Source organism: Kwoniella botswanensis, chromosome 1, assembly GCF_036426115.1.
Source record: "Kwoniella botswanensis chromosome 1, complete sequence".
Taxonomy (NCBI): domain Eukaryota; kingdom Fungi; phylum Basidiomycota; class Tremellomycetes; order Tremellales; family Cryptococcaceae; genus Kwoniella; species Kwoniella botswanensis.
The window spans coordinates 12,406,948-12,431,373 of record NC_088599.1 but is presented as its reverse complement, the minus strand read 5'-3'; the positions used below and the strand labels follow the sequence as shown (position 1 = coordinate 12,431,373).

Here is a 24,426-nt window from a genome sequence, read left to right as displayed (position 1 = left end):
CGCATCCAGTATATACCATCCATGTAGTATGTATATATATATGGACACTCCCTATATGTATCTAACCTATCCATTAAATCGATTCGGAAGGATAAAACAGTTTGATCGTATTCTGCCAAACCTGCTGGGCCAGTTGCTCGAGACGTATATCCATGATTTTAGATACTATGTGAGCGATGACTAGGATCTGTTACGATAGAAGTGTGATCATCAATTAGTGACTGAGTCGGATTGTTTCTCGAAAAGCAAACTTTGGCCAGGTACTCGAGGCTTTATGCCACTCACATCAGCAGGTTCTTGTCTCCCTTTCACGCCCATTGCATCTTTCCATTTATCAGGTTTATTGACTCTTTCGATAAAGTATCCTGAATCGGTGGGTGGGAGGTACTTGTGTGATTCGTGAGATGAGGTTATAGAACACCATGGAGCGTCTGTCATGTCGGAATAGTGGCTTTTTTCTCAGCTCGAGCTCACATAATAGTTTATTCAATGAACAATCGGAGTCATAGGTGGTTTATGATATGTCGATGTCGGTGTCGATTCTCACTGTTGTGAAAAATGATAGACTTACCAGTCTCCAATAATAATCTGTCTAATGGGATTTGCTTAACAACTTCGATGTTTTCTTTAGTCTTTAATGAACAGCCATTTATACCTATATACAGACCCATATCCACCTGCAGCACGACAACAAGGTATATTAGATTTCATTCTCTCAGTTGAGTCTAGGGTCTAACTCTGAATTTGATGCATGAGCTAGTTAGGCATACTACACACTTACCAGTTCCTTCATCTCATTGTCGGTACCTGTAAAAGAATGAACCACTCCCCCACCCCACGTCGTACTCCATCCTATATCTTTCAAAGTCCGTACTAGGTCTACATGAGATTCGGAAGTTCTAGAATGTAGGAATAAAGGTAATCTGAATTCCTCTGACAGTCTAAGGAGGGAAGGTAAGTGTTCGAGTTGAGTTTCTCGAGATGAATGATGCAAACGATCATAATCTTTAATATTCATGACTGATCAGTAACCAATCTTGTCCCGATTGTCTACGGTTAGTAATAAGTGTACTTACCTAGACCGATCTCTCCTATTGATATTATCCTCTTGGATCCTCCTTGACCCCTATCTTCTGAGATGAGCTTTCGCAGATCGCTTAGATATCCTTCGAAACCCGAAGGGTGGTTGGGTATCTCGGATGTTGAAGTTGGATGACATCCAGCTGTACAATGGAGGTCTATGATAGACACTTGACATCAGTACGAATAGAATTAGGATTTGCAGCTTGAGCATCAGACTTGGTGAATATCAACCACACTCTCGTACTGCGGGATTGCCAGCTATTGTGCTGGGAGCATAACTTACTATATTCTTTAGCCAGCGTCAACGCATCTTTACTGTCCCCCAAACTAGTCCCAGTGATCAATATCCTCTCTACACCTTTATTCTTCGCTCGCTCGATGATCTGAGGTAAGTCTGATACGTGCCGCTGTTTACCGTGGTATGATCCTGTGAACATCGGATCCGCGAGGTTCACTGCGATATCTATGACCCAGAACACAGTCAATAGCAGTAGCACGTCAGGTGGAACGAAGACGGAAATTTTCGATGGCATACCTGCGAATCGCATTCTGAACAGTCTACTATACGATCTGAGAATCTTGAGTCAAGCTAGAGATGGTGAGTGGATTGTCAAGAAGAGTAACGAGTTAAGATAGAGGTTATGAAGACACTTGTATCGGAATTAGTATCTCAACGTTGGACATCCTCCACTCTCTCTTTTCAGGGTAACATCGCCCACCATCTACCAGATCTCATCTGTCTTCTTCCCTTCCTGGCATTGCAACATTCAACCGAAGATCATATCACTGCATTCTGGGTGATTCTTGTTCTCCTTTTCTTGCTGTATCATACATCCATGTATGTACCCCTTGTCACCTTAAACAACGATGCTGGGAGGAATGGTAGTAAGGTATGGTCTTGACTCATAACACCGCATATCTCCGAGGCGTGGCAGATATGATCTAGCTCTGGCTCAACGTTCCTCTGGATACAGCTTCATCTGCAATTCGAATTCGCTGAAAACATATAACAAGTCTTGAGATCATCATTGTACACATTCGTCTCGTTAAAACCACAAAGTCGCCAAGGAGCCACCACCATGTCGGATCAAGACACCCCCCTTAACTCTTTATCTTCTCGTTTCCCACTCACCTTCCCCGTCCCCACGCCCCTCACTCATCCTCATCTCATCTCCTCCTCAGATCTCGCAACAGAGGAAGACCTCCTGCACAATCCCGACAATCTACGATCATGGCTCTCATACATCCATCAACTGAAAGAACGTATAATAGCCAGTGAACCTCCCAAAGCAGATAAACCATCACCCGAGGAGATACTCCTAGGTCCATTATCCAGTCATGTATCCCGAGAGGGTTTACAGCAATTGACAATGGTTTACGAAAGGGCTTTAGCAGTCTTCCCTACTAGTTTCAAACTTTGGAGATCCTATTATCAGATGAGACAATCCTACGTTTTGGGAGAATTGACAAGTTCAGCTAAGACTGCTAGAGGCCAACATGCCAAGCGAGGATCGGGATTTAAGACGAATGTGAGAGAACAGATAGAAGCTGCTGAAGAAGCCAATGAGTGGGTAGGAGGATTGGATGGGATAGTGGGATATGAAGAATGGAGATCGTTAATAGCTATTGGAGAAAGGATGATTGCTTGTCTGAGTCATTTACCTGTACCATGGTTATTACACCTTTCGATGTTGTTCCACCCAAAATGCCCTGCAACGTTCAAGAGGACCTATGCGAGACGAACGTTCGATAGAGCACTCAGAACGCTCCCTCCAAGTTTACATGGGAGGGTCTGGGGTTTGTATCTTAGATGGGCAGAGATGATTGGTGGAGAAGCTGGTGAAAGAGTTTGGAGAAGGTTCTTGAAGGTGAGTTATCTGTACTATCAATGATTCAATACGGTGAAATGCAAGTTTTTCAACATTTCGAAGAAGCTGACCTGTTTTTTTTTTTTCTTTTCATTTAGGTCGACGCAAGTCTGACTGAAAGACATATCACATACCTCCTTGACTCGACTCCGCCTCGTCCACTCGCTGCGTCCAAATACCTTCTCTCCCTCGCTCGTCGCGCATCCAAGAACCTGTACTCGTCACTCGAGGGCAAATCACCGTATCAGCTGTTTGTCGATTTCTTAGAGCTGGTAGAACGGTATGCAGATGAAGTAGGTATGGACGAAGAGCAGACATTAGAACTTAAAGCGGCTAAGCAAGTGGCTCAAGATGAAATAACGAAACCTGACGCCGAAGACACACCTGCTCCAGCGGAAGAACCAGCTAGTATACATGGACGTCTGATCAGGATAGCTGGTCCACCTGTCCCAGTAGAACAAGGAAAGATATTCAAACCTAAAGATGCTATCTCAGCTAAGAAAGGTCCAGACGAATTACCTTATGACGAAGATACCGATCCGTCCAATTCGCGCTTATTAGACGTGGAAGGTATAGTAGAAAGAGATGGGTTAGAAGTATATAAAGATCAAGCTGGTAGATTATGGACGGGTCTGGCGACATATTGGATCAAACGTGGTGAATTTGATCGAGCGACATCAACTTTCGAAAGAGGTTTAGCAGCCGTGGTGACTATTAGAGATTTCACTCAGATATTTGACGCTTATGCCGAATTCTCTGAAACTATGATTTCTACTTTGATGGATGCTCTTGCGGATGAGGATAATTTAGCAGATGAGGAATTTGATGCTGAAGAGACTGAGAAAGAATTAGATGAGAGGATGAAGAAGTTTGAAGAGTTGATGGATAGAAGACCGTTCCTCCTCAATGAAGTTCTCCTCAGAAGGAATCCGAACGAGGTAGTAGAGTGGGAAAAGCGAGTAGCGCTTTATGGAGACGACGATGAGAAAGTGGTTGAAACGTATGTGAAAGCTTTGGATACGATAAATCCAAGGAAGGCCACTGGACCCCTATATCCTCTATATGTCAACTTTGCGAAGTTCTATGAAGAGGGTGGAAGCAAAGATCCGGAAAGTGGAGAACCAAGAAATGAACCTGATTTGAAACAGGCTAGGAAGATCATGGAGAGAGCTACGAAAGTACCCTACAAGAGTGTAGATGAGTTGGCAGAAGTATGGTGTGAATGGGCAGAATTGGAGTTGAGGAATGAGTGCGTACAGTGTACTTCATCCCGTTTGTAGCTTGACTGAAATTTCCATAGGAATTACGACGAGGCTATCCGTTTGATGCAGAGAGCCACTACGATACCGCGAGATCCCAAGAAAATCAACTTTTATGACGAGGTGAGCTGTCGCGTTCTAATTTCTCCAAGAGTTCAAGCCAAACTGACAATTCCGATCAGTCTCTATCCCCTCAACAGCGTCTGTTCAAGTCCCTCAAGATATGGTCTTTCTACAGTGATCTCGAAGAATCCATCGGTTCCGTCGAATCGACAAAAGCAGTCTACGATAAGATTATGGAATTGAAAATCGCCAATGCTCAGGTCATTGTCAACTACGCTGCTTTCCTGGAAGAGCACAAGTACTTCGAAGAGAGTTTCAAGGTATGTGGTCTAGCTGTCGTGCGTTTCGCGTGGTTAGAGTCGTACAACTAAATGAAAACGTATCTGATAGGTGTACGAACGAGGTATCGAGTTATTCCATCCATCTGTCGCATTCGAAATATGGAATATCTATCTATCCAAATTCGTCAAACGATATGGCGGTAAGAAACTCGAAAGGGCAAGAGACCTATTCGAACAGGCTTTGGAGAATTGTCCACCTAAATTCTGTAAACCGATTTATCTCCTATATGGTAGACTTGAAGAAGAGCACGGTTTGGCTAAGAGAGCGATGGGTATCTACGATCGAGCTTGTACGACAGTCCAGGATTCAGATAAATTCGATATGTTTACGATATACATTGCGAAAGCCACTGCCAACTTTGGTTTACCCGCCACTCGACCGATATACGAAAGAGCTCTTGAGAGCTTACCGGACAAACAGACTGCGGAAATGTGTAAGAGATTTGCAAGGATGGAGAGAAAACTTGGTGAAATTGATAGAGCCAGAGCTATCTATGCTCATGCGAGTCAATTCTGTGATCCTAGGATTGATAAGGAGTTCTGGGAAGAATGGAACTTGTTTGAGGGTGAGCAACTCGTCCCTTTTGCACGTCCACCTGCCTCGTCTATGTGTGTGTATATGGTAAGGGAGGACTTGACTAACCCTTATGTTGCCTTGCATTACAGTCGAAACTGGATCCGAGGACACTTTCCGAGAGATGTTACGTATCAAGCGTGCAGTCCAAGCTGCATTCAATACCGAGACATCCTTCATCGCTGCTCAAACGGCCGCAGCTGCCAAAGGAGCTGAGAAACCTACCGATACAGCTAAAGACGCTGCTGATCCTATGGCAGCTATGGAGAGAGAGTTGTCAGGAACGAATGGTTCTGGAGCTGGTGCAGCGACATCGAAGAAAACTGGTGGACCCGCCTTTGTGGCTAGTACGTTGAAGACGCAGAATGCGCATGGTATTGATCAAGCGGAGGATGAAGGTGAGGTTGCGAATCCGGATGCCATAGAGATGGATGAAGATGAGTTTTAGCTTAGACGGGGAGGTTTAGAGCTGGAAAGATGAAAATGTTGTTATGATGCATATTCAACCACCTATCAGATCATTTTATCGTGGGTAGCTGGGTTGCTGGGGACCACGAGTTGCACGAACCAGGTCGAGTGCATGCCTTACCCTCCCTTGATTCAGCGCGACCTTCCAAAGAGAAAGGAGGATAGGTGGCTGCATTTGGACACACTGACGAAAAATCGCGCATAGATAGGTAGATACAAGATGCTTGTGTTTGTATTCATTCGATTCTTATTTCATTTCATTCGAGATATTTGACTAACCAGACCAAGATGGAGAATACTACCTCACCCAGTGTCGACGATCGTACCAAAGGGAAAAGCGTTGGTTCCGCATCAGCTTCTCTACGCGCATTGTTATCTAGTACTGATAACAGCCAGAGTGGCAAAACGTATCGCGATACCAACACAGTGGCTCTAAGCGAGCATCAAGCTCTGGGATTAAACGAATACTCTTATCAAGCTTTACAACAGGATATCGAAGATTTAAGAAGGGAGATCAAAAATTTGAAGACGGACTGGGCGGACTCACGAAGAAGTCTCCTAAATCGAGATCGAGATACGAGAGACGTAGATGCAAGAGGCACTCCAGTAGCTTGGCAAGCTATGAAATTCTGGACAAAAGTTGATCTTATGAAAAGTGACCTAAGAATGCAAGTCGCAATGGAATGGTTGAGGTTATCTAGAGCTCAAGATACCGAGTTGGACCGAAGATGTACGGATGATCCTGAGGATTTTCGTAATGGTGTTTTATCGATGTTGGAGACTGATCCGAAGGTTCACAAAAGATTGGATGATTATTTTGACAGCAAGGTACCATACAATTGGTACGCTTTGGCCACTGCGTCTGAACCTGGACTCAACTGTGATTCTACACAGACAGCCGATCGACCGGATCCATCTTCAAGGGATGTTAATGACTCGAGCTTAACGATGAGCTGGACAGCAAGTGTACTCCGTAAGATGACAAGATCTGGCGATATACCGAAGATTGTCCCGCAATTAGATATCAAACTTGGCAATAAACGTATGACTTCAAAAGGTTATTTTATCGAACTTCCTCCGGTTACTTTAATAGATTATGAAAGGCATATTCATTCACGATCAAGTGCGATGAGAGTCAATGAGCTAAGGAAGGAGAACAATAGATTAATTGGCGAGAGGAATGGGATATTCAGAGAGAGACATCATATGCTCAGTACGGTTGATCAACTGGCGGATATGACTGCGCGACTTGACCAATATCTCAAGATGACGAAGGAGGAGCTTAATAAAAAGGTCGTATACGAAGCGATGAACGATATTGAAGATGAGGAAGTTCATAGACACTTGGACATGTTATGGAGGCAATCAGCCCTCTCGGACGTATTGGTAAGGAGCCCTTCATACGACGAGTCCATCAGTCGACATGCCGAGAACCTTGTGAAAAACGCTTGGTGGGACGGATGGGTGAGCCAACTCAATTCTGAGGCGGATCATGGTACCAAAGATTCCAGAAGCCAGACAGACTCGCGGGACTTGTTGTGGAGTCTTGTCAATCGTGATGTGGTGACCGAAAGACAAAGTCGAGGTGAAGAGAAGGGAACGTCTTTGAGATCTTTGGGGGAGTACAAAGATGGAGTACATGCGTTAGAAGATTGGAATCCTGATAGTTCCTTCCTGTGCGGTTTTGACAGAAAGGGAAAGAGTAGGGCTGATGGATATGAGTATTAACTTTACTACCTTTAATGCTATACAGTATTTAAAAATTGATACGGCATTCGGCAATCCCGTCATTGAAGCTTACGACATACACATTCTTTCATGCAAAACAAAACGACAGGATTATACTAAACAGTACCGTTATACACCTAACATCATACATGTAAACCACACCCTTTGATACTTGAGAGCCACGGCTGTCGATCTTTTGATGAGAACTTGCTGGTTCAGTCTTTCAACATCTATAAGCATAAATAGGTATTTGACTCGACCGACCCGATTCATTCTCGATTCCCTCATCGATTCCCACAGATCACAATTTATCATCATGCCTTTCAGAAATTCATCTAAGCTTACCCAAAGTCTCTCAGACCTATCAAGCAGAGCCAGTAACCTCGAGCTTGAGAACCAAGAGCTCAAACAACGTCTTCGAGCATTGGAAGCACTACGTGTGTCAGAATGGCAAGAGAACCGAGATATCATCACCAATCTGGAAAATAAATGCTCCAAATTACTTACCATATATACCGAAGATAAGTTCAAATTGGCCTTGAGCACATTGGCAAACAGCATCATGGAAGACATTGCCACTGCACGAATGGAATATATCAAGACCTATGGGTCCGGATGGAGCATGATCGATAATTTACTGAATGAGCATCCCGACCAAGAAAAAAATGTATCCAATATACTTAGGACAGATCAAGATACAAAGAAGCAGGTTGAGTCATTCGTAATCGATACATTGCGAGATCATTATACGTCAACTATGAATTCTGGATATGGCGAACGTCCAAATACGTTGAGAAGTAAGTTAGATACCAAGGCGAAAGCCAGGATGGCGAAGAGCCTGAAAGACCCTCACCTGTTCGTTTTATCTATTCAGCTTGGCGATGGAGATGACGTTGATGCTGAAGTTGTGAAGAGTTTTTTGAAAGTCGGGACATTACCTGTTGGTGATATTATCAGAGAAACGATGTTTACTAAATAATCTAGAATTAAGCAATCTAGTGGCCCTGCTATGTAGATGAAAGTTTCTATCGGCTATGTTAACATATTATGCTTTACTTTAAGTCATCCCACGTACAGGTCAGCCACAACGACTTCCGTATACACAATGACATATACAAGCCAATCTCATCTATGTACAATCATATCAACCATCCGGACATGCTATGTTTATGATGTATAGTATCGTTTCATTTCATTCAATTCATTAATTCGTCCTCGATCCATTATCCGATCTATTCTGTGCCCACGACGGATTATAACTAGGTGGAATGACAGTTTGTTCCTCCTCGGCAGGTTGCGGGTGTGGTACAGCTCCGGCATCCTCCTCTTGAATGATATTACTTCGTCGTCTCCTTTCGTTATTGTTACTATATCTCGCTTTACTACCTTGAACACCAGAATTGGGTCTACCAGCACTGCTCTGAGCCTGATCCGGATTATGAAGTACCATCCCATCCCCACCGGTCTCCTGACTTGTCTGTATAGATGAACTGGGCGCGTAATACCCGTAGCCATCTGCTGAATGAGGCAGCGAGTTTTGATGTGGATTGTACGATCCACTAGATTGATAAGATGATCTGGGATCTGGTGAACCTGCTGAGCCCATTAGGAGAGGGGTGACTGTTGAATCTCGCTGATGACTTGATGGAGGAGTGTGATCGAATGGCGTATGCCCTCCTGAAGCAGCGTCTAAGTGTTCGAGAATTAGTCAGTGCCAACTCTTCGAGTAGCGTGCTGCTTCAAAATCATATTCTACCATTGTCAAGCAGTCCCTTCCGATTATCCGTCCTATCGCATGATGATAGAAAGTGAAAGACAGATACTCACTGGCATAAGCGTCACCGGCGCTCCCATCCCCATGAGGCGTATACGGGTCAATCTCGAATGGTTTATCCTCATACAAATTTGCCCTATTGGCCGCAACAACAGGTATCATTAGCTCTCAAGGAACAGGAGGATTGGACATCATGACAGTAACGATCAAATCGATAAACCTCACAGAACGTACTCTTGTTTCCTTTTGAGTTGATCCCTCTTTTTGCGGAAGACGAAGAACCACAGTAATCCTGCCATCAGGATGAGAGCTACTACTCCGCCGGCCTATAAACAAGCCATACCGGTGATTCATCAAATTCACTGGGAGTAATAAACATGTGGGCAGATAGATGCTTACCACTCCTCCAGCTATGGCTGCTGTGTTAGATGAACTCCCACTTGATTTACCACTAGTATCAACCCAGACAGTCAGTGTTTATTCAAATTTCCCTTGGCTCCATACCCACCCTTGAGGCTGTATAAACACAGCTTTCGATATATCCCAGTAGGGTCTCCCCTGTCCTTGATTCTCGACCGTAACAGTATATTGAGCGGTTGTATCCAAATTGGCATAATACAATACCTGATCCATCGATACCCATGGGCTCGTACCGTAAAATTGCTGAGTGGCAGGAACACCACCGATAGTCGTCGTTGTGGTGGTTGTATCCTGAACATCGCCCGAGGTAGCTACGTTTGGTAGATTCGATGTTGATAGAGAGACACTGAATTGACCGTGGTCGAAATTGACAGATCCGTATAGAACAATGAAAGATGTGTTGGAAGGAGGTTGAAAGATCAGTTTGGAACCTGGTGTGAAGGAGTCTAGTCGGTTGTAAGTCTGTATCGATTGGTCGCCTAAAATATGCAAGTAGTAAGTACCTGATGATATCAATGTAGTCCCAGACGGGACGAAGTATACTGTGGTGATGCAGTACGTTTACTCACCTGCTCCACCAATCTGAGTAGCCGTCTCCCACTGTCCCGTAGATCGACTAAAGACTCCATTGATCTGATTCTCACCGAAGATAGCTTGGATAGTCGAATTAACAGGTGTTGCTCTGAATACATATCAAATAAATTATCAGCTCCATTCCCACATCTTCCTGACAAGATCCTATGGGGAATGACATCTCACTCACCCCTCTTCTCCGATGACAGTCGTGAATGTAACTCCCGTAATTCTCACTCCTCCATTCCCTATCACCCTCACTCTCAACCTATGCCAGCTCTCAGATAACTTATCGACATACCACCCTCCGTCAATCTTCTTCGCAGTCGTATTACCATCTACCTTCACTTCAATATCGCTATCACCCGCTTCTGCCCATAGGTACACCGCGGAACCCCACCATCCTAGACTCGCATTGGCTCCGATGTAAGTGGTATAGTGTGAAGACACCCCTTGACCTATAGTTTGATTGACGTAGTCTGACCAATTGGAGTCGGAGTAGGTCACGTTCCAACTCTGGTCAGCTGGGCCTGAACGAGAAGGAGAATAGGAGATGGTAGGTGACTGATCAGAGACAGTGATGTTGTATAGTTCTTTGGCTGCGACGATGCCAGCAAAAGATAGGATGAGGGTGAGAAGGAGAATGAGGAGGCATGATAGAGCTGGGGCTGGCATGGTGATGTGGTGTGAGGTGAAGGATAAGATGAAGTAGATGAGATGAAGTCTTTCGTCTGTTCGCCTTCGCTCTGATTCAACGTACGCTGAGAGGCCAGTGAATCTGACTAGAGACTTTCACCTGACGTAAAGACGAAAGAAAGAAGGCCAAGAAGGAGAGATGAAAAGAGTAAGTGATGGAGATGACGATCAAAGGTTGAGAGGGTCGAGGTGCGGTCAAGTGGGGAGCATGGACATAGACATCTGGTCGTGTGGGATCTAAAAGTGTGTTACGGGGCGCAGTGATCGCTTAGGGATAGGGATGATTAGTGGTATGATGATGGTGGTATGCGGTATACAGCACACTATCAATGCTGTTATTAGTCCAGTTTGATCTGTTCGTCTTTCGGTGTTGCGGTGTTGCTGTGCGGCACCAGATGTATTCACATATACCCATATAACACAGGTCATCTCGGCGTCGTAGTGGTGTGGTGTGATAAAAGGTACAGCTCTGCTTTCTCGTAGCTTCAAGCGAGCTAACCCAAGGTGCCTTTGGTCGGGTTTGAGAGTTGGTTTCGGATCCATCATATGCTGCTCCTATAGCATCATCCCTGTCGGGTCCGAATTTCCGTAATCGTGCTTGTGACCGTTATGGAAGGATATTAATCATTTTGGGAAGATACTTCCACACGATCGATAATGGATAATCGATAATCAAGCTTAACAGCTTTGCGGATGCCGATAAGATAGTATTTTTAACCCTCAATCGACCTTCACAGCCTTTCCTGTTCCTGAGCCGGTGACATCAGGCAAGATTAGGTGTACTCGAGTACTGTGGATACACAGCATTCAACGGACAGGTAGTACCGTACCTACATATCAATATACAACACTGCATATGGGAAAGTCTCATGTGGATCAGTGATACAACCAATTATGCAAGATGCAAGCTACGGTTACGGGTAGACTTGGCAACCTTAGGCACCATACACATCCCCTCCTTCCACGAACCCTCCCGGTCCCTCTTCAGCATCCAACATGGCTTCGTACTCTTCCACCGTCATATCTTTCTTTGGCAACTTGTACATATCTTCGCTGCCCTCTTCTTTCAATCTAGGTATAGGAGATAAAAGTACCTCGCCCTTGACCTCGGCAAGATCAACCGGCCCGACTGTTCCCTCCAAATCTGTTTTCACTGCTTCGTCAGGTGGATCAGACTTGACTGGATATGCTTCTACATCCTCCACCCCATTGCCATCCACTGGTGATTTGACTTGGTCGAGTACCTTGGCCAGCTCGAGTGTACCTCTTTGACCCCATTCCACCACATCGGGCTTAAATTCGTTCTACATAACGACTTGTCAGCGGAATTCCTTTGTCGCTGTCGATGGTTATCATCGACCACAAGTCCAATCGACTGTACTCACATACATATGTCCGCCCATTTTACTCAGCTCTTCGGGCTCATACGAATCCGCTACTAATTTCAGTGCACCCATTACGTGTGGTGTGTAATCTTTGAATGCCCGAGTGATATACATGTATGCCTAGTAAAGCAGAGTCAGCCAATCTTCACAAAGTGTCCATACTTCTTCCTTCATAGAGTCGAGAAGATATGACCTAACTCACCTGACCCGGTCCGACCGGTTCACCTTTCTGTATAGCTCGTACCGTCATATCTGGCCTTTCTATGATCGGTCTAGCACACGTCTAAATCATCAGCCTGCGGTGCTTCGCTATAAAAGCAAGTGCTGTGAAGCTCACATCCTGTGTACAAACAGATCATCAGCTCATTTCCTTCCTGTTCCTATATATACAATAAGGTTGACTCACTTGGCACGCATAATCCCAACCCAAGGTTGAGAACTTATCCTAACCGCATTCCCTTCCACCTCCTTCTGCTTGCCCTTTCCCCTTCCATATTTACTCGGACTATTCTGATTCGTCCTTCTAAACTTCGATGGTAGACCCATCTCGCCATCTGGTAGATCTTCGATTTCCTCTTTAGCCTCTCTCGTTTCCACGTCGTTGAGGATATTGCCAAGTTGCAGAGCATGTTTCAAACTTGATATATGGACGTAAACATGTGCGAGCGAGAGAGATTCCGCAATATCGAATCCTAGTCGACGGGAGATGGTGTATGCCCATGCGGTGGAGACGGGTGCTCGGTTGGTGGTCAGTGTAAGAGGGAGGAGTTGCTATAGATACGGAGATATCAGCTTTCCTATGTGCGTAGTAGATAACGACTATCTATACCAATAGTGAGGAAAAACTCTGTTGACCGTTCACTGGGTTTTCAGCCAATGTATGTATAGTTTACCCACCTCAACATCCATGATCGGATGAAAATCAATATCCATCGGTAAATTCTCATCGTCCGTTCGTTTTTTACCCAGCGGTTCTAGCAAATCACTGTCCCTTCCTCTCTTCTTACTTACCGCCTATATGAGGGTACCATCCTGTAAACTTGGTTCCGCTATAAATGTGAGATGGTGACCGTTGGAACTCACCTCCCCGCTGGCCAAACCCCTCACAGCATTCGATACCACCTTCCTAACTTCTTTATCTCCTATCAGACCAGCTAACTTCTGCTGTGTCAATGATGAAAGTCGTTCGATGGTTCCATGAGATTTGTATCTGAAAAAGAAAAACACCTGAATCATCAGTTTTGTCTTGATCCTCGTTACAAATAAGCACACATGACTATGACTCACATCTTAGCTGCTAATCCCATGGCTACCCTCATGTCCACCCCTCTAGCCGTGAGCATCTTCAACCATTCTTGTAAGCTCAGCTGAGCAGTCGGGGATGGCAAAGCAGTAGATTTAGGGGGCATGGTGGGTCCTCGCGTTCCACTAATGATGAGGTTGGGTTTAAGGTCGAGCTATCAAAGAGATCGAGCGGACAAGTACCAGATTTGAATTTCGTTGTTTACCAGTTTGTGGTATAAGTTTATAGGTTATTGGTTTGACTTCGGTTGACGTCACTTTTCTCAGGCACAGCTCGATTCAGTACGAGACAAGTGAACATTACAAATCGAGGGAAATCCAGTAGTTACCACTACCACTATCGCACATTACGAGTACATGCGCATCTCTCTATGCATGGTGCATAATACTATACTACAGTATATACAACATCCATGTTGTATGATTGCCGTTATATCACGCCTTATTCAGCTCTTCCATGACAAACTCTACACCCTGATCCATTATTGATCCCACGCCAGGTATGAACTTTGGCCATTGTCCATCAACGAACAATCCGTGACCCGCATCTTTCACCCAGATGGTCTTCACTTTGCTTGCTCCTAGCTCTTTCAAACCGTGATGATGTTTATAAGATTCTTCTATGGGGACAATCCTATCATTTTCACCGTGAATAATTATCGTCGGCGTCGGCATTGGTTTTGGTCTTCGTTGTGTGGTAGGTAGAATGACTGATAAGATCTTTATCTGTTCGTCATCAAGTAACTCGATTCGTTGATCATAAGGTACAGATCTCAATCTAGCTGATAGACCAGGTTGGTCCAGTAATACGTCCAGAATGTTCCCCTGATTGATGAACCAGACGAACAGCCCCATTCTACCTCGTTCATCTCCTTCCACTCCCAAGTGAGCTTCGCTCAACCCATTTTTCTCTTTTTTATATTTCGGATCATTCAATATACCTTCCACTTTCTCTTTGAAAAATGGCAGGTCCGGTACATATTTATTTGGAGGTTTGACATTGATCCAATGATCCAATAGGAAATCACCTCCCATCCCATACAAATTCCAATGGACTTTAGGTCGGGTGAGAGGATTTATACTATCCATTAAAGAAATTCTAGCAGGGTAATTTCCACCTGAAAATCCTATCACCCCAATTCGACTTATATCTAATCTGGTATTTTTCTGAGCGAGGAGTTGACCCAGCTCGGAAGAGTCAGAAGCCAGGTAGTCGAATAGGACATGAACGTCGGCGAGTATGTCAAATCCAGTGGAAGGGTAAAGAAGTCGATAATTGGGTGAGATAAATATAACATTTTGAGAGAGGAATTTATCTAAGACCAATCAGAACGGATGGAAGCGAAAATGTAAATCAATGTCAGCATGCTTGCAATTAGAGAAAACACCGAAAGAGTTGATCGGGCTTAGGACTGGAAATCTATATTGCGGAAATTGCAAAAACATACCTGCTAAATCTCTAGGAAAGTACAGATCATCTTTTGATCCAGCTACTAAACCCCCACCGTGAAAGGAAACTACAGCTGGCAAGTTCTTCAAATTCCCATTATCGTTATTCACTTCAATCTTAGGGACATGTGCGTCAAGTTGGATATTGTGAGTCGGATCATAAGTGATTGTAAACTTGTCATATGTCATTGTTGTAAGCAGGTGTTTGGTGCAATTGACTGCGACACGAGTAGGGTAAGATTCCGTCTTCGTCAATGTTGATGGGTAATGGTGATGTTTAGTAGAGTCGCAAAGAGATCAGCTTATTCGACCTACATTTCACATCCCCATTTATATGTATGTTGAACCCAGACTACCATATCGAGTTGCGTTAGTAAACTTGTGCTGATGCAGTGGGTACATGTAGTTACTAAGCCATTGGACGAAATGTGGAGTTTGAATGAAACTGACAGAGCAATGCTTAGTCACAAAATGTATCAGGGGACGTTCTCAGGTCATGACTGTGATCGTGAGACTGTACAGTACCACCAAATGACCCTGCTATGGGACCCTGACTTACCCCTATGGTGAGACTTGCACCGACGAGTTCGAGGTTGACTCAGCAGTCAGCAGTAGTATCAGTCGAGTCAGCTTAGACACGCCCTTACTTTGACTCGCGCACCTTCTCCCGAAACCCAACACAAGTCTTATCACCTTTACCTCCACCATAACATTTCTTCTTTTGCGTATTGCACAGTGCATGCCATCCATCTCTAAGAATACTTTGCCTAATCAAGTACTATACAAGATAAAACTTAAAATCATATCAAATATTTAGATCACCACAGCCCAAGATTCATCCCTTCTGCCTGCCGCAATATCATCGATGACCAGCTAGCTACCTCTGCCTTACGTGCTCATATAAATCCGTAATTTAGGGTTGAGCATAAGCAGGAGGGGGTACATCCCCTCCCTCTTCATTATGGCGTAATGAAGCTTCCTGCGAAGATGTTCTGGAATGAGCATGTTGATGTCGAGGTTGTCGTATAGGTATCTGTGATTCTATACTGGGCTGAACTGTTAACGAAAAAGGATTTGAAGGCGATTGATGGGCATGAACACGATTGCCATTATCCAGACCAGGTGTCAAGTACGTGATAGGTTGAGCATGCTGAGGTGGAAAAGGTGTAATGGTATGTTCATCAATATCGAATCCTCTTGAAGGTTGTTGAGTTAGATTTATCTTGGGAATGGTATTTTGCTTGTTACTAACACGAGTGTGGTGAACGAGTATGATCATCAGCTACTATTACGATACCGTACTCATATACGGCCAGAGATAGAAGACGGAGTTCATTTGGTGATTGCTGGGTATAAGGAATAAGCTTAACTTACAGAGCATGTTTCATCCTTCCATATCTTACACAACGGTATACAAAGAATGAAATCATCAAGAATATCACTACGCTGAATACCTATCAACCACCACCATCAAGATTAGTGATTGATCTAGTGGTGCAGGATCAACTCACCGGTATAGCTATCAATGCAGGCAAAGATAGACCATCATCGAACGGACTGGAACTTCGTTTGATCGGGTTGAACGCGTACGATCCAGTGCGAATATGCGTTTGGGTATGGGTCGATCTGGGAATGAGCATGGTCGACGTGTTTGTCGAACGAATGAAGAATTTGAAGTATCTGGTTGAGGCAAAGGCTGGTGCGTTGTGTGGTCTTTATGATATAAGTATGATGGAATGATCAATGATCGTCAGAGTTCAAGTCATGTCAAATGATATTGTCAGAACGTATGATCACGACTACTGTAAATGATGTGATCTACAATATATACGTGTTTTATCTATTTGACATCTCATGCATCTCAACCATGACACCGCATATCTCATGGCAATCTCAATCTCAACACTATCGAGATCAAAGCGTAACTCATGGCAGGAAAGGGACGGGCCACACAGCTTGATAGTCAGTTACCAACCTTGGAGGCGGTGCTACGAGTGATCTCAACACTGGAAAATGGAAAAATGGATGGGGAAATTAAATCAATCGCGTCTTCCAATGTATATACTTGTGCGGTGCATCCTAAAATACAGTATCTGCTCATCTCGTATCAATCCAGCCCTTCACTTGTACGCATGCTCTTTGAGTATATGACATACTACTTCAACATATGAATATCCTGACCTGACTACTTCGGTTTAGACCTCGTCCAGAACACTTTGTACCAATCCTTTCACTCTCTCATAATTCTCTCTCTTAGCCTTACACCTAACCACCCTAACTTTATCAGCTTTGTCAATCGATTCGTCCAACGTATCTCTAAACATCTCCAATCTGCCTCGTTCATTTTCTTCCGGGTCTGGAACTTGGATAGTGGGTTGAGAGAGTCTATCCAGCATCTTGTAATTTTCTGAACTCCAGAGTGAGTAAGTTGGATCAGTCTTGATTCGTCGAATGGAAGCTTGAGTGTCATCGTCTACTAAGATTACACGAGAGGCAGTGGAGTTGGCAGATGTTTGGTAGAGGGTTGATACGGTACTAGAAAGTGAAGTCATGGTGTTCCTCGTGAAGATGTATCCTTTGCTTGCTGAGGGGATGCAGGAATGGAATTGAAGAAAATGTGAGAAGTTGGGATAACAGATTGAACGGTAGGGCATATAATATAGACCTATATAGATATATTCCTGCTCGGGATGAGATATAGGTATAACAATACAGAACTGTACAGTATCAGTCTGTGAAAAGAGGTCGGGCAAGTCAAAGGTAGGCAAGTGGGAAGTAGGTACATGACGTCAACTGGTACAGAAGCTTGACTTTCACAGGGGCAACACCATTGTCACGGGTGACAGATATCGACCTATAGAAGCGAGTGCGACGAAAAGTGATCTCATATACATGATACGAGTGTATGCATGAGTGTTCCTGTACATGAGCTCAACATCAAGTATCACATCCCCACAGCCTAAACGTTGGTTGAACAACGTAAGGATTATCAGATGACATTCTTCTTCACCCATAATTCTTCATTTTTCATTCCCATCTTTCCTGCCTACACATCTCCCTTATTTCCTTCCCATCCCTCGCATGATTCCTCTTCTTCTCTCTTCCTAATTCCCTCTAGCCTACACATCCCCTCCCTAGAGCTCGGACCAAAAACCCCGTTCTAGCCATCGTATGTGATCTTTGGATGTCGACAAAGATCAAGAATGATAGGGATAATCGAATATAAGATGTAACACTCGATCAATCAAAATAAAAAGTAGATTTGACTCGAGTATATGTGTCTGCCCAACATCACTTGATAGCAGAGAAAGAACGTCTGAAAAGAACGACTTGATTGAATAATAGCATAGTCGTTGATGAGTGGTAGTACATTGCGTGGAATGAGACGAAGTGAGTCACAAAGAGAGAATCGTGATCGTTATGGATGATGAATATACGATGATGTATGACGTGTACAAACAAAATTGATCTGGATGGATGTAAAGTATTCCGAGCCGAAAACATAATACCGAAACGCAATTGTTCGTTAACTGTACAAATGATCGTATTCTTTATCATCGTCTATATCGAATGCTGAAAATTGAATTATGAGGGATCTTCCTGTATTCGTATTGTATTCAGGTTAATCGATCTTGATTTGAAAAGAAGCGGCCGAAAGGCTCAGATAGATGGAAAGGAAACAACAAGATCTTGATTCAAATCAAAAAAGGGATGAAAAAGTTTGTGTGAAGTCATTGCCTGTGAGGAATGGGAATCGTCTTGTAGTTAAGTCGTCACAGATGGTAAAGGCACTGATGGACTTGTGTGAAAGTTCACACGAGATGAAAACGTTGATGTGGAATCTAGAAATCTTCCAAATCCGGTTTCGATAGACTAGCAGCATTAGGTGAATTATGGAACGTTGGTCCAGCATATTTAGCACTGAAAGCGGCTGTAGTCGAGTTCGAGTTCGGGTTCGAATTGGTACCAGTAGAACTACCTTTTCTTTGTTGAAGTAAATCACTAGAACTGTGATCTCTCAATCTAGGGAATTCACCTGATCCAACTATAGGTAAAATGTTATCTGATACATTACCATGGGCCGATGCGACTCCTTTAGCGGGCGTTTGAGGTGCTCTATGGACATTGTATCCCGTATGGAAAGGGATATGCGAATCGAATGCCGAAATGGTCCTTCCCCCACCTCCAGAAGAAGCTGTAGCCGAGGCCGATGGTACACCATCGACAGACGCACGTCTGTTATGTGATGGGCGAGGATTCAGAGGAGAAGATACGGCTGGTTGTGCTGTCTGTTGGAATGGTGCACATCGATTGGATTTCTTCTTATCGGAAGGAGTAGATTTATTGCTCTTTCGAGGTGATGAAGCGGTCGAATGAGATGAAGGGTCGGAAGTAGTAGATGATTGGAGTTTTTGTTGCCACTATCAATCAGAATTAGGTCACAAGCAAGACCATGTCAGTTAGCTGATCACCAGCAACAATGAGGTGTGTGGTTGTAGTGTATGACTCACAGTCAATTCCTGACCACCTGCGACAGGAGGCATCTCCCAAACAGCACTCTCGTCCTCACTGCTATTATTCTTCTTCCCGTTCTTCTTCTTGGCGGGTTGAGGCTGAGGTTGAGCGAGACCCCCACGAGCAGGAAGTGATTTGCTCATCGAGGAAGTATCGAAAGCCGAGTAGGCAGTCTCTTCCGAGACAGGTACTTGAGATGTCGATTGATGTTTGGGTAGATGTTTGGGTTTGGTATTACTTAGCAATCCGGATGATTTCGGTTTGGAAGGTAGACTATCACCTTTGCCCAATTCTAAATGGGCAGAACTAACTTCACCATGCAATTGAGTCGAAGGGAAAGGGACTTTGGCGCCTTTCCTTCTTCCCCTGTTTCCTTTGCTCGGTACATCTCCTTCTGAATTGATACCTCTCTCATCACTATTCTCGGACCTCCTTACTCTTTGATTTTTCCCATTCACATTCTTCCTACTATTGGGTGCGGGAGAATTTTCATTCCTTGGATGTTTACCTAGTTCACCTCCATCGTGATCATTTGAGATAGGATTTGTTCTGACTTTGTTGCGAGGGGATTTAGACCTTTTGCCAAGGGCGACATCCATATCATCTTTCGACAGGTTCAGTACGCCCCGTTTAGGCGAGGATTTTGGAGGAGAGGTAACGCCAAGAAGATCAAAAAGCATCTCTTCATCTTCAGACGAAGGTTCTTGATCGATACCCAATTCAGGTTCACTACCCACTATCACGTTCCTCTGTTGAGAAGGCTTGTTGCCCCTCTTTGGACGACGGGTCTTCTTAGGTGTTGGCGTAGTAGGTTGTTCAGACATCGGAGTAGGAAGTTGATGAGGTTGAGGAGGCACAGGAGACTTTTGTGGGGTCGATGATGATGTCTTGCGTGAGAAGGGTATATCTCCACGAGAGATGAGCGAGGGTGTACCGGGTCGGGATGATCCAGGTCGAGAGGATGTGCGCTGTAGAGGGGGCGTTGGTGTATGTGTGTGAGCAGGATGAGATGATGTGCGATGTCGTGTAGTTGATCTTGTTGACATTCTGTTCAGTGATTGATTTTGATGTCAGGATACATCAAGACGAATTACGGTGGATGATGAATGATGTATATTGGGATGAGATGAAGGGATCACACAAATGAGAAGAAGAAAGGATATTGGTGAACTCGACTTACTCTCAGGTTCCAATTCCCCCGCACATATGTAAATATGTATGTATTTTGCCAATCTATTTGATCCTTCTGTCGAACAGGAAACAAGGAATTGGAGTCAGAGGTGGAACGGAACAGGGTTGGTCTATGTTTGTGTCTAGACCAGAGACAATACAACGTGTAGAATCGTTCCTTTGGAGACAATAGGGTGATTCGTGATTGTGTGATTGATCCAAGGGTGTTGGCGTGGGGAATGCGATTGGAGTGCTTATTGTAGTGATCGAATGTATGACAAGCTACAGTCTATCTGTGTATGGATATGCTGGGTGATTGATCGAGTATGGATGGATATGTGACTGATTGTGATTGACCGACAGACAAGAGTGCTAGGAGTGAAGGATGCTGTAACTTTATCATGTCGTGTCACCAAGTCATCAACGAGCAGCTAAGTGGTGGCAAAACAAAGCAAGGTCAGGTCAGCCTGATATACCCCCCCCCCGCGGTCTGGAAGGCACTGTGCCTGATAATCTGAAAAGTGGAATGGTCTGTTTATGTGCATACTCGGATTGGATCGTAAAATTGTATCCGGTGCTGCTCCATCTCTCTGATTTTTTGGACTTTTGACATGCTCATAGCATCAATTCTGCTGATATCGGCCAACGCTTAGATGGTCTGACAAGGTATTTCAAGTGTTCAGGTGAGAAATGGAAAGCCTTCAATCCCTTGGTAGCTAGCTGACGCATTGCGATAGCATGCTTCGGCGTATACGAGCCAAGCTTCACCCACCTGTCCTCGGACAACCATCTCTACTGTTCATTCGATTGTCGTCTTCCGCCGCCCTCGCTCGGGTGAGAGATACGGAGGAAGATTATCAGCATGAACCATATGGAATAGAATATGGCGCTGGACCTTCACGGATACCTTATCAACCTCGATCCTACGTGATTCCCCGATCAAACCATCCCACTCATCCTCACTCATCTCAACAGCTCTCTCGCGTCCTTCGCGATTCCCTCAGTAAGCTAAGTCCAGGAGCGTATGCACAACCCCAAACGTTCTTTAATGCGCTTAGCAATCAGGCAGATCCTCAAGACGGACTCATATATCGACGATATCCTGAAGATCTTGCCACGCTATCTCGACTAGAACTGCATACCATCCTTCATCACCTGATTAGAAAGAAGAAGGGCAATTTGGCTGCTGCGATCATATGCGATGTGCTTGCTTCTGTACCTCGGGAACAGAGAAGACGAATGCTCTCAATCAAGACTTTGTCTATGCTTTTTAAAGAAAGATCGATTTTCAATATGTCAAATGCGGGATCTTTTAAGCGAATATCAACTTTACCCGATATAATACCTTCTATCGAAGATCAGGTTGCTCCTCCACCAAGTCGACAATTATCCGCTCTGTTGAACATAATGGATTCCCTTCAGGAGGTGCGGTATCAAAGACCTATCGAACTGTATCAACTAGTCATCAAGCAATGTGTAGATGAGCACCTCTATGACCTAGCTGCCAAGGTGTATGTCGGTTTAGTAGAGGAATGGGTCACTGAAGGGAGAGTAGCTCATGGAGCCGATCCAGATGATTTTCATCCTGGTGGTGGACCACCACGTATCATTGAATACCCTTCACAACGTCAGAGTTTATCTAAATTATTGGGACATTGGTGGACTGGCGTTAGGACTTGGAGATTACCCGGTGAGGTATTATCACCCCATGATCGATTAGACCTATGGCATCCCAAGCATCTATCTCTAGGCGAGAAAATGAAGAACTTCCCTCTGCCTATTGCCACTTCTCCGCCATCTCTGGTCCCTCAACCGAAATCAGTGCTATTGACGACCATCATCGTTTCCCTCAAGCTGAATCCACATACATGTTCGCCTCAGGAATTTGCCAGTTCGATGAGGGCTTTGGCTATACTGGCTAATACTGTACTATCACGTACTCTGCCGATCGTATCGCTAGGAAAGTTGTTACAGGTCTTCAAATCTGCTCCTTCTAAACCCGACGTCTATCCTGAAAATATCACTGAAATTCCAAAGGAAAACCAATGGGCTTATACATCTTTCACCCAAATCCACGTTACGCTCATGTCATTGCTCTTCTCTCCGCCTATATCATCACATTCCATGCAACTTATCGCCCAGAATCAAGATGTTCATCCGGAAGATGAGTCCACCATTCTACACTCGGTAACTGCAGAAGGCGAAGCGATGAATCGGTACATGTTACCTCCTCTGTCCTGGAACTCATGTGCTATACTACTTCAATATGCCTTTGAAGGTTTGCGCAAACCTTTTGCATTGAAGAAATTATTGAGCTACATGAAAGAAATGTTCGGTATGGGCGGCGCAAACCCCCAAGCATTCAATACGATCTTAAAAGGTTCCTCGGCATTACAACTCAACGCAATTGCTGCTAAGGCAGATATGAATATCTTTGGTAAACAACAATATGACCGACCATCTCATGCACCACCACAGAGAGAAGATACAAGATTTTTCTCTTCTTCTCAACGGGTAGAGCGAGATACTTCACAAGAGGCGAAGGATGCCGAAGAAGAATTTCTGAATGAATGGTCATCAAGGACTAAGACCTCTTTCGAACTTGGTGGATCACCTTTGCCTAATGAACATTCGTTATTACTCCTGATCAAGCATTTGACAGTGACTAGTCAATTCAATAGGCTGGAAGATCTAGTGTATATCCTGGAACCATATCTGGAATTCTCGAAGAAAATGCCCCTTGACGAACTGGGAGATAGGATTGAATCGAAGGGTTTGAAACCTGGTGAAAGTGGTAGACCAAGATCTCAACCGTTATCTTATAATATCTATTTATCACTTATGAGGGGATTAGAAAAATCAGGTTCAACAGGATTGGCTCAAAGAGTGTTCAACTTGGCTTTGTATACTGAAAGAGGAAGAGTTCAAGAATATTTGGAAGAAAACTCCATTCCGACCATCTCTGGTATCAGGATACCAACGTCAATCAAGTTCCCTTTAGATGGATATAAGATAATGTTAGATGTTTGGGGTAATGAAACTCGATTTACCAATAGGTTAAACAAACGGAATCGCAAATCCAATGAACAACTCAAAGAGCTACCTTTAGGATGGAATCTACCTAAAGAATATTCGAATTTACCTAGAGGAGTTGCAGCTGGATATATGACGATGGTGACTCATCATCTGGCGAAAAAGAATTTTTGTCCTGAAGAATTTACAAAAGGATATTATGAAAGTTTGATAAGAGCTTGTAGATGGAGATGGAAATTATCAGAAGATAAATCACCACATCATGAATTTAAAGCTGAGATTAAGGATGTTATGCTAGATATACAAGATTCGGGATTGGAAGTACCTCAATTATTGAGGGAGAAATTGTCGGATGAGAGGGCGGGAGCTAGTTTTAGATGGGTTAACAGTGCGAATAAAATGGGTAAGAAGCAAAAGACGGATGAGGAGTTGTTGTTGGGGAAATTGTTGAATGGTCAGGATTTAGATGTTTTCGTGAATGGCGAGACAATTATGAGAGGAAAAGATGTCTAGATACTTCAGGTAAAAGGATTATATATACTGTTGTAAGCACATACATGTATCTTGATATATTCGACCAAGTCATACCTCAGTCATGTTGGTGGTCGTTCTCTCCCAAGAGCGTCATAAAGTCAAAGACAGTATGGCTCCATGATGTTATCCGGAGTGGTGGCTTTTCCGCAGATTTACAGTGTTATAAGAATCTCCCATTCTGACAAAGGACG

General features: G+C 44.1%; 11 protein-coding genes across 11 annotated transcripts; 4 read left to right on the top strand and 7 right to left on the bottom strand.

The window, feature by feature from the left end:
* Positions 1-73: 73 nt before the first annotated feature.
* On the bottom strand, positions 74-1,631 carry L199_004689 (uncharacterized protein; the record flags this gene model as incomplete). The annotated part of the gene is made up of 6 exons (XM_064890414.1): positions 74-187; positions 286-431; positions 572-677; positions 782-1,005; positions 1,077-1,238; positions 1,367-1,631. 6 exons carry the CDS (start codon positions 1,629-1,631, stop codon positions 74-76), a joined length of 1,017 nt encoding a protein of 338 aa, XP_064746486.1.
* A 531-nt stretch (positions 1,632-2,162) lies between these two features.
* Positions 2,163-5,636, top strand: L199_004688 (pre-mRNA-splicing factor SYF1; the record flags this gene model as incomplete). Its single annotated transcript, XM_064890413.1, has 6 exons — positions 2,163-2,951; positions 3,050-4,200; positions 4,252-4,333; positions 4,393-4,593; positions 4,664-5,180; positions 5,281-5,636. 6 exons carry the CDS (start codon positions 2,163-2,165, stop codon positions 5,634-5,636), a joined length of 3,096 nt encoding a protein of 1,031 aa, XP_064746485.1.
* A 308-nt stretch (positions 5,637-5,944) lies between these two features.
* L199_004687 (uncharacterized protein) lies at positions 5,945-7,384 on the top strand (the record flags this gene model as incomplete). Its single annotated transcript, XM_064890412.1, has 1 exon — positions 5,945-7,384. One exon carries the CDS (start codon positions 5,945-5,947, stop codon positions 7,382-7,384), a length of 1,440 nt encoding a protein of 479 aa, XP_064746484.1.
* Positions 7,385-7,700: 316 nt separating this feature from the next.
* On the top strand, positions 7,701-8,363 carry L199_004686 (uncharacterized protein; the record flags this gene model as incomplete). Its single annotated transcript, XM_064890411.1, has 1 exon — positions 7,701-8,363. One exon carries the CDS (start codon positions 7,701-7,703, stop codon positions 8,361-8,363), a length of 663 nt encoding a protein of 220 aa, XP_064746483.1.
* Positions 8,364-8,588: 225 nt separating this feature from the next.
* On the bottom strand, positions 8,589-10,826 carry L199_004685 (uncharacterized protein; the record flags this gene model as incomplete). The annotated part of the gene is made up of 7 exons (XM_064890410.1): positions 8,589-9,073; positions 9,212-9,294; positions 9,393-9,484; positions 9,558-9,609; positions 9,667-10,057; positions 10,148-10,260; positions 10,342-10,826. The coding sequence occupies 7 exons, from the start codon at positions 10,824-10,826 to the stop codon at positions 8,589-8,591; spliced, it is 1,701 nt and encodes a 566-aa protein (XP_064746482.1).
* A 956-nt stretch (positions 10,827-11,782) lies between these two features.
* Positions 11,783-13,641, bottom strand: L199_004684 (uncharacterized protein; the record flags this gene model as incomplete). Its single annotated transcript, XM_064890409.1, has 7 exons — positions 11,783-12,151; positions 12,233-12,352; positions 12,435-12,504; positions 12,639-13,003; positions 13,130-13,246; positions 13,316-13,442; positions 13,520-13,641. The coding sequence occupies 7 exons, from the start codon at positions 13,639-13,641 to the stop codon at positions 11,783-11,785; spliced, it is 1,290 nt and encodes a 429-aa protein (XP_064746481.1).
* Positions 13,642-13,969: 328 nt separating this feature from the next.
* Positions 13,970-15,172, bottom strand: L199_004683 (uncharacterized protein; the record flags this gene model as incomplete). The annotated part of the gene is made up of 2 exons (XM_064890408.1): positions 13,970-14,850; positions 14,983-15,172. 2 exons carry the CDS (start codon positions 15,170-15,172, stop codon positions 13,970-13,972), a joined length of 1,071 nt encoding a protein of 356 aa, XP_064746480.1.
* Positions 15,173-15,860: 688 nt separating this feature from the next.
* Positions 15,861-16,623, bottom strand: L199_004682 (uncharacterized protein; the record flags this gene model as incomplete). Its single annotated transcript, XM_064890407.1, has 4 exons — positions 15,861-15,866; positions 15,927-16,230; positions 16,358-16,437; positions 16,495-16,623. The coding sequence occupies 4 exons, from the start codon at positions 16,621-16,623 to the stop codon at positions 15,861-15,863; spliced, it is 519 nt and encodes a 172-aa protein (XP_064746479.1).
* Positions 16,624-17,178: 555 nt separating this feature from the next.
* On the bottom strand, positions 17,179-17,535 carry L199_004681 (uncharacterized protein; the record flags this gene model as incomplete). Its single annotated transcript, XM_064890406.1, has 1 exon — positions 17,179-17,535. The coding sequence occupies one exon, from the start codon at positions 17,533-17,535 to the stop codon at positions 17,179-17,181; it is 357 nt and encodes a 118-aa protein (XP_064746478.1).
* A 1,290-nt stretch (positions 17,536-18,825) lies between these two features.
* On the bottom strand, positions 18,826-20,544 carry L199_004680 (uncharacterized protein; the record flags this gene model as incomplete). The annotated part of the gene is made up of 2 exons (XM_064890405.1): positions 18,826-19,404; positions 19,495-20,544. 2 exons carry the CDS (start codon positions 20,542-20,544, stop codon positions 18,826-18,828), a joined length of 1,629 nt encoding a protein of 542 aa, XP_064746477.1.
* An 862-nt stretch (positions 20,545-21,406) lies between these two features.
* On the top strand, positions 21,407-24,214 carry L199_004679 (uncharacterized protein; the record flags this gene model as incomplete). Its single annotated transcript, XM_064890404.1, has 1 exon — positions 21,407-24,214. The coding sequence occupies one exon, from the start codon at positions 21,407-21,409 to the stop codon at positions 24,212-24,214; it is 2,808 nt and encodes a 935-aa protein (XP_064746476.1).
* Between the last annotated feature and the right edge of the window lie 212 nt (positions 24,215-24,426).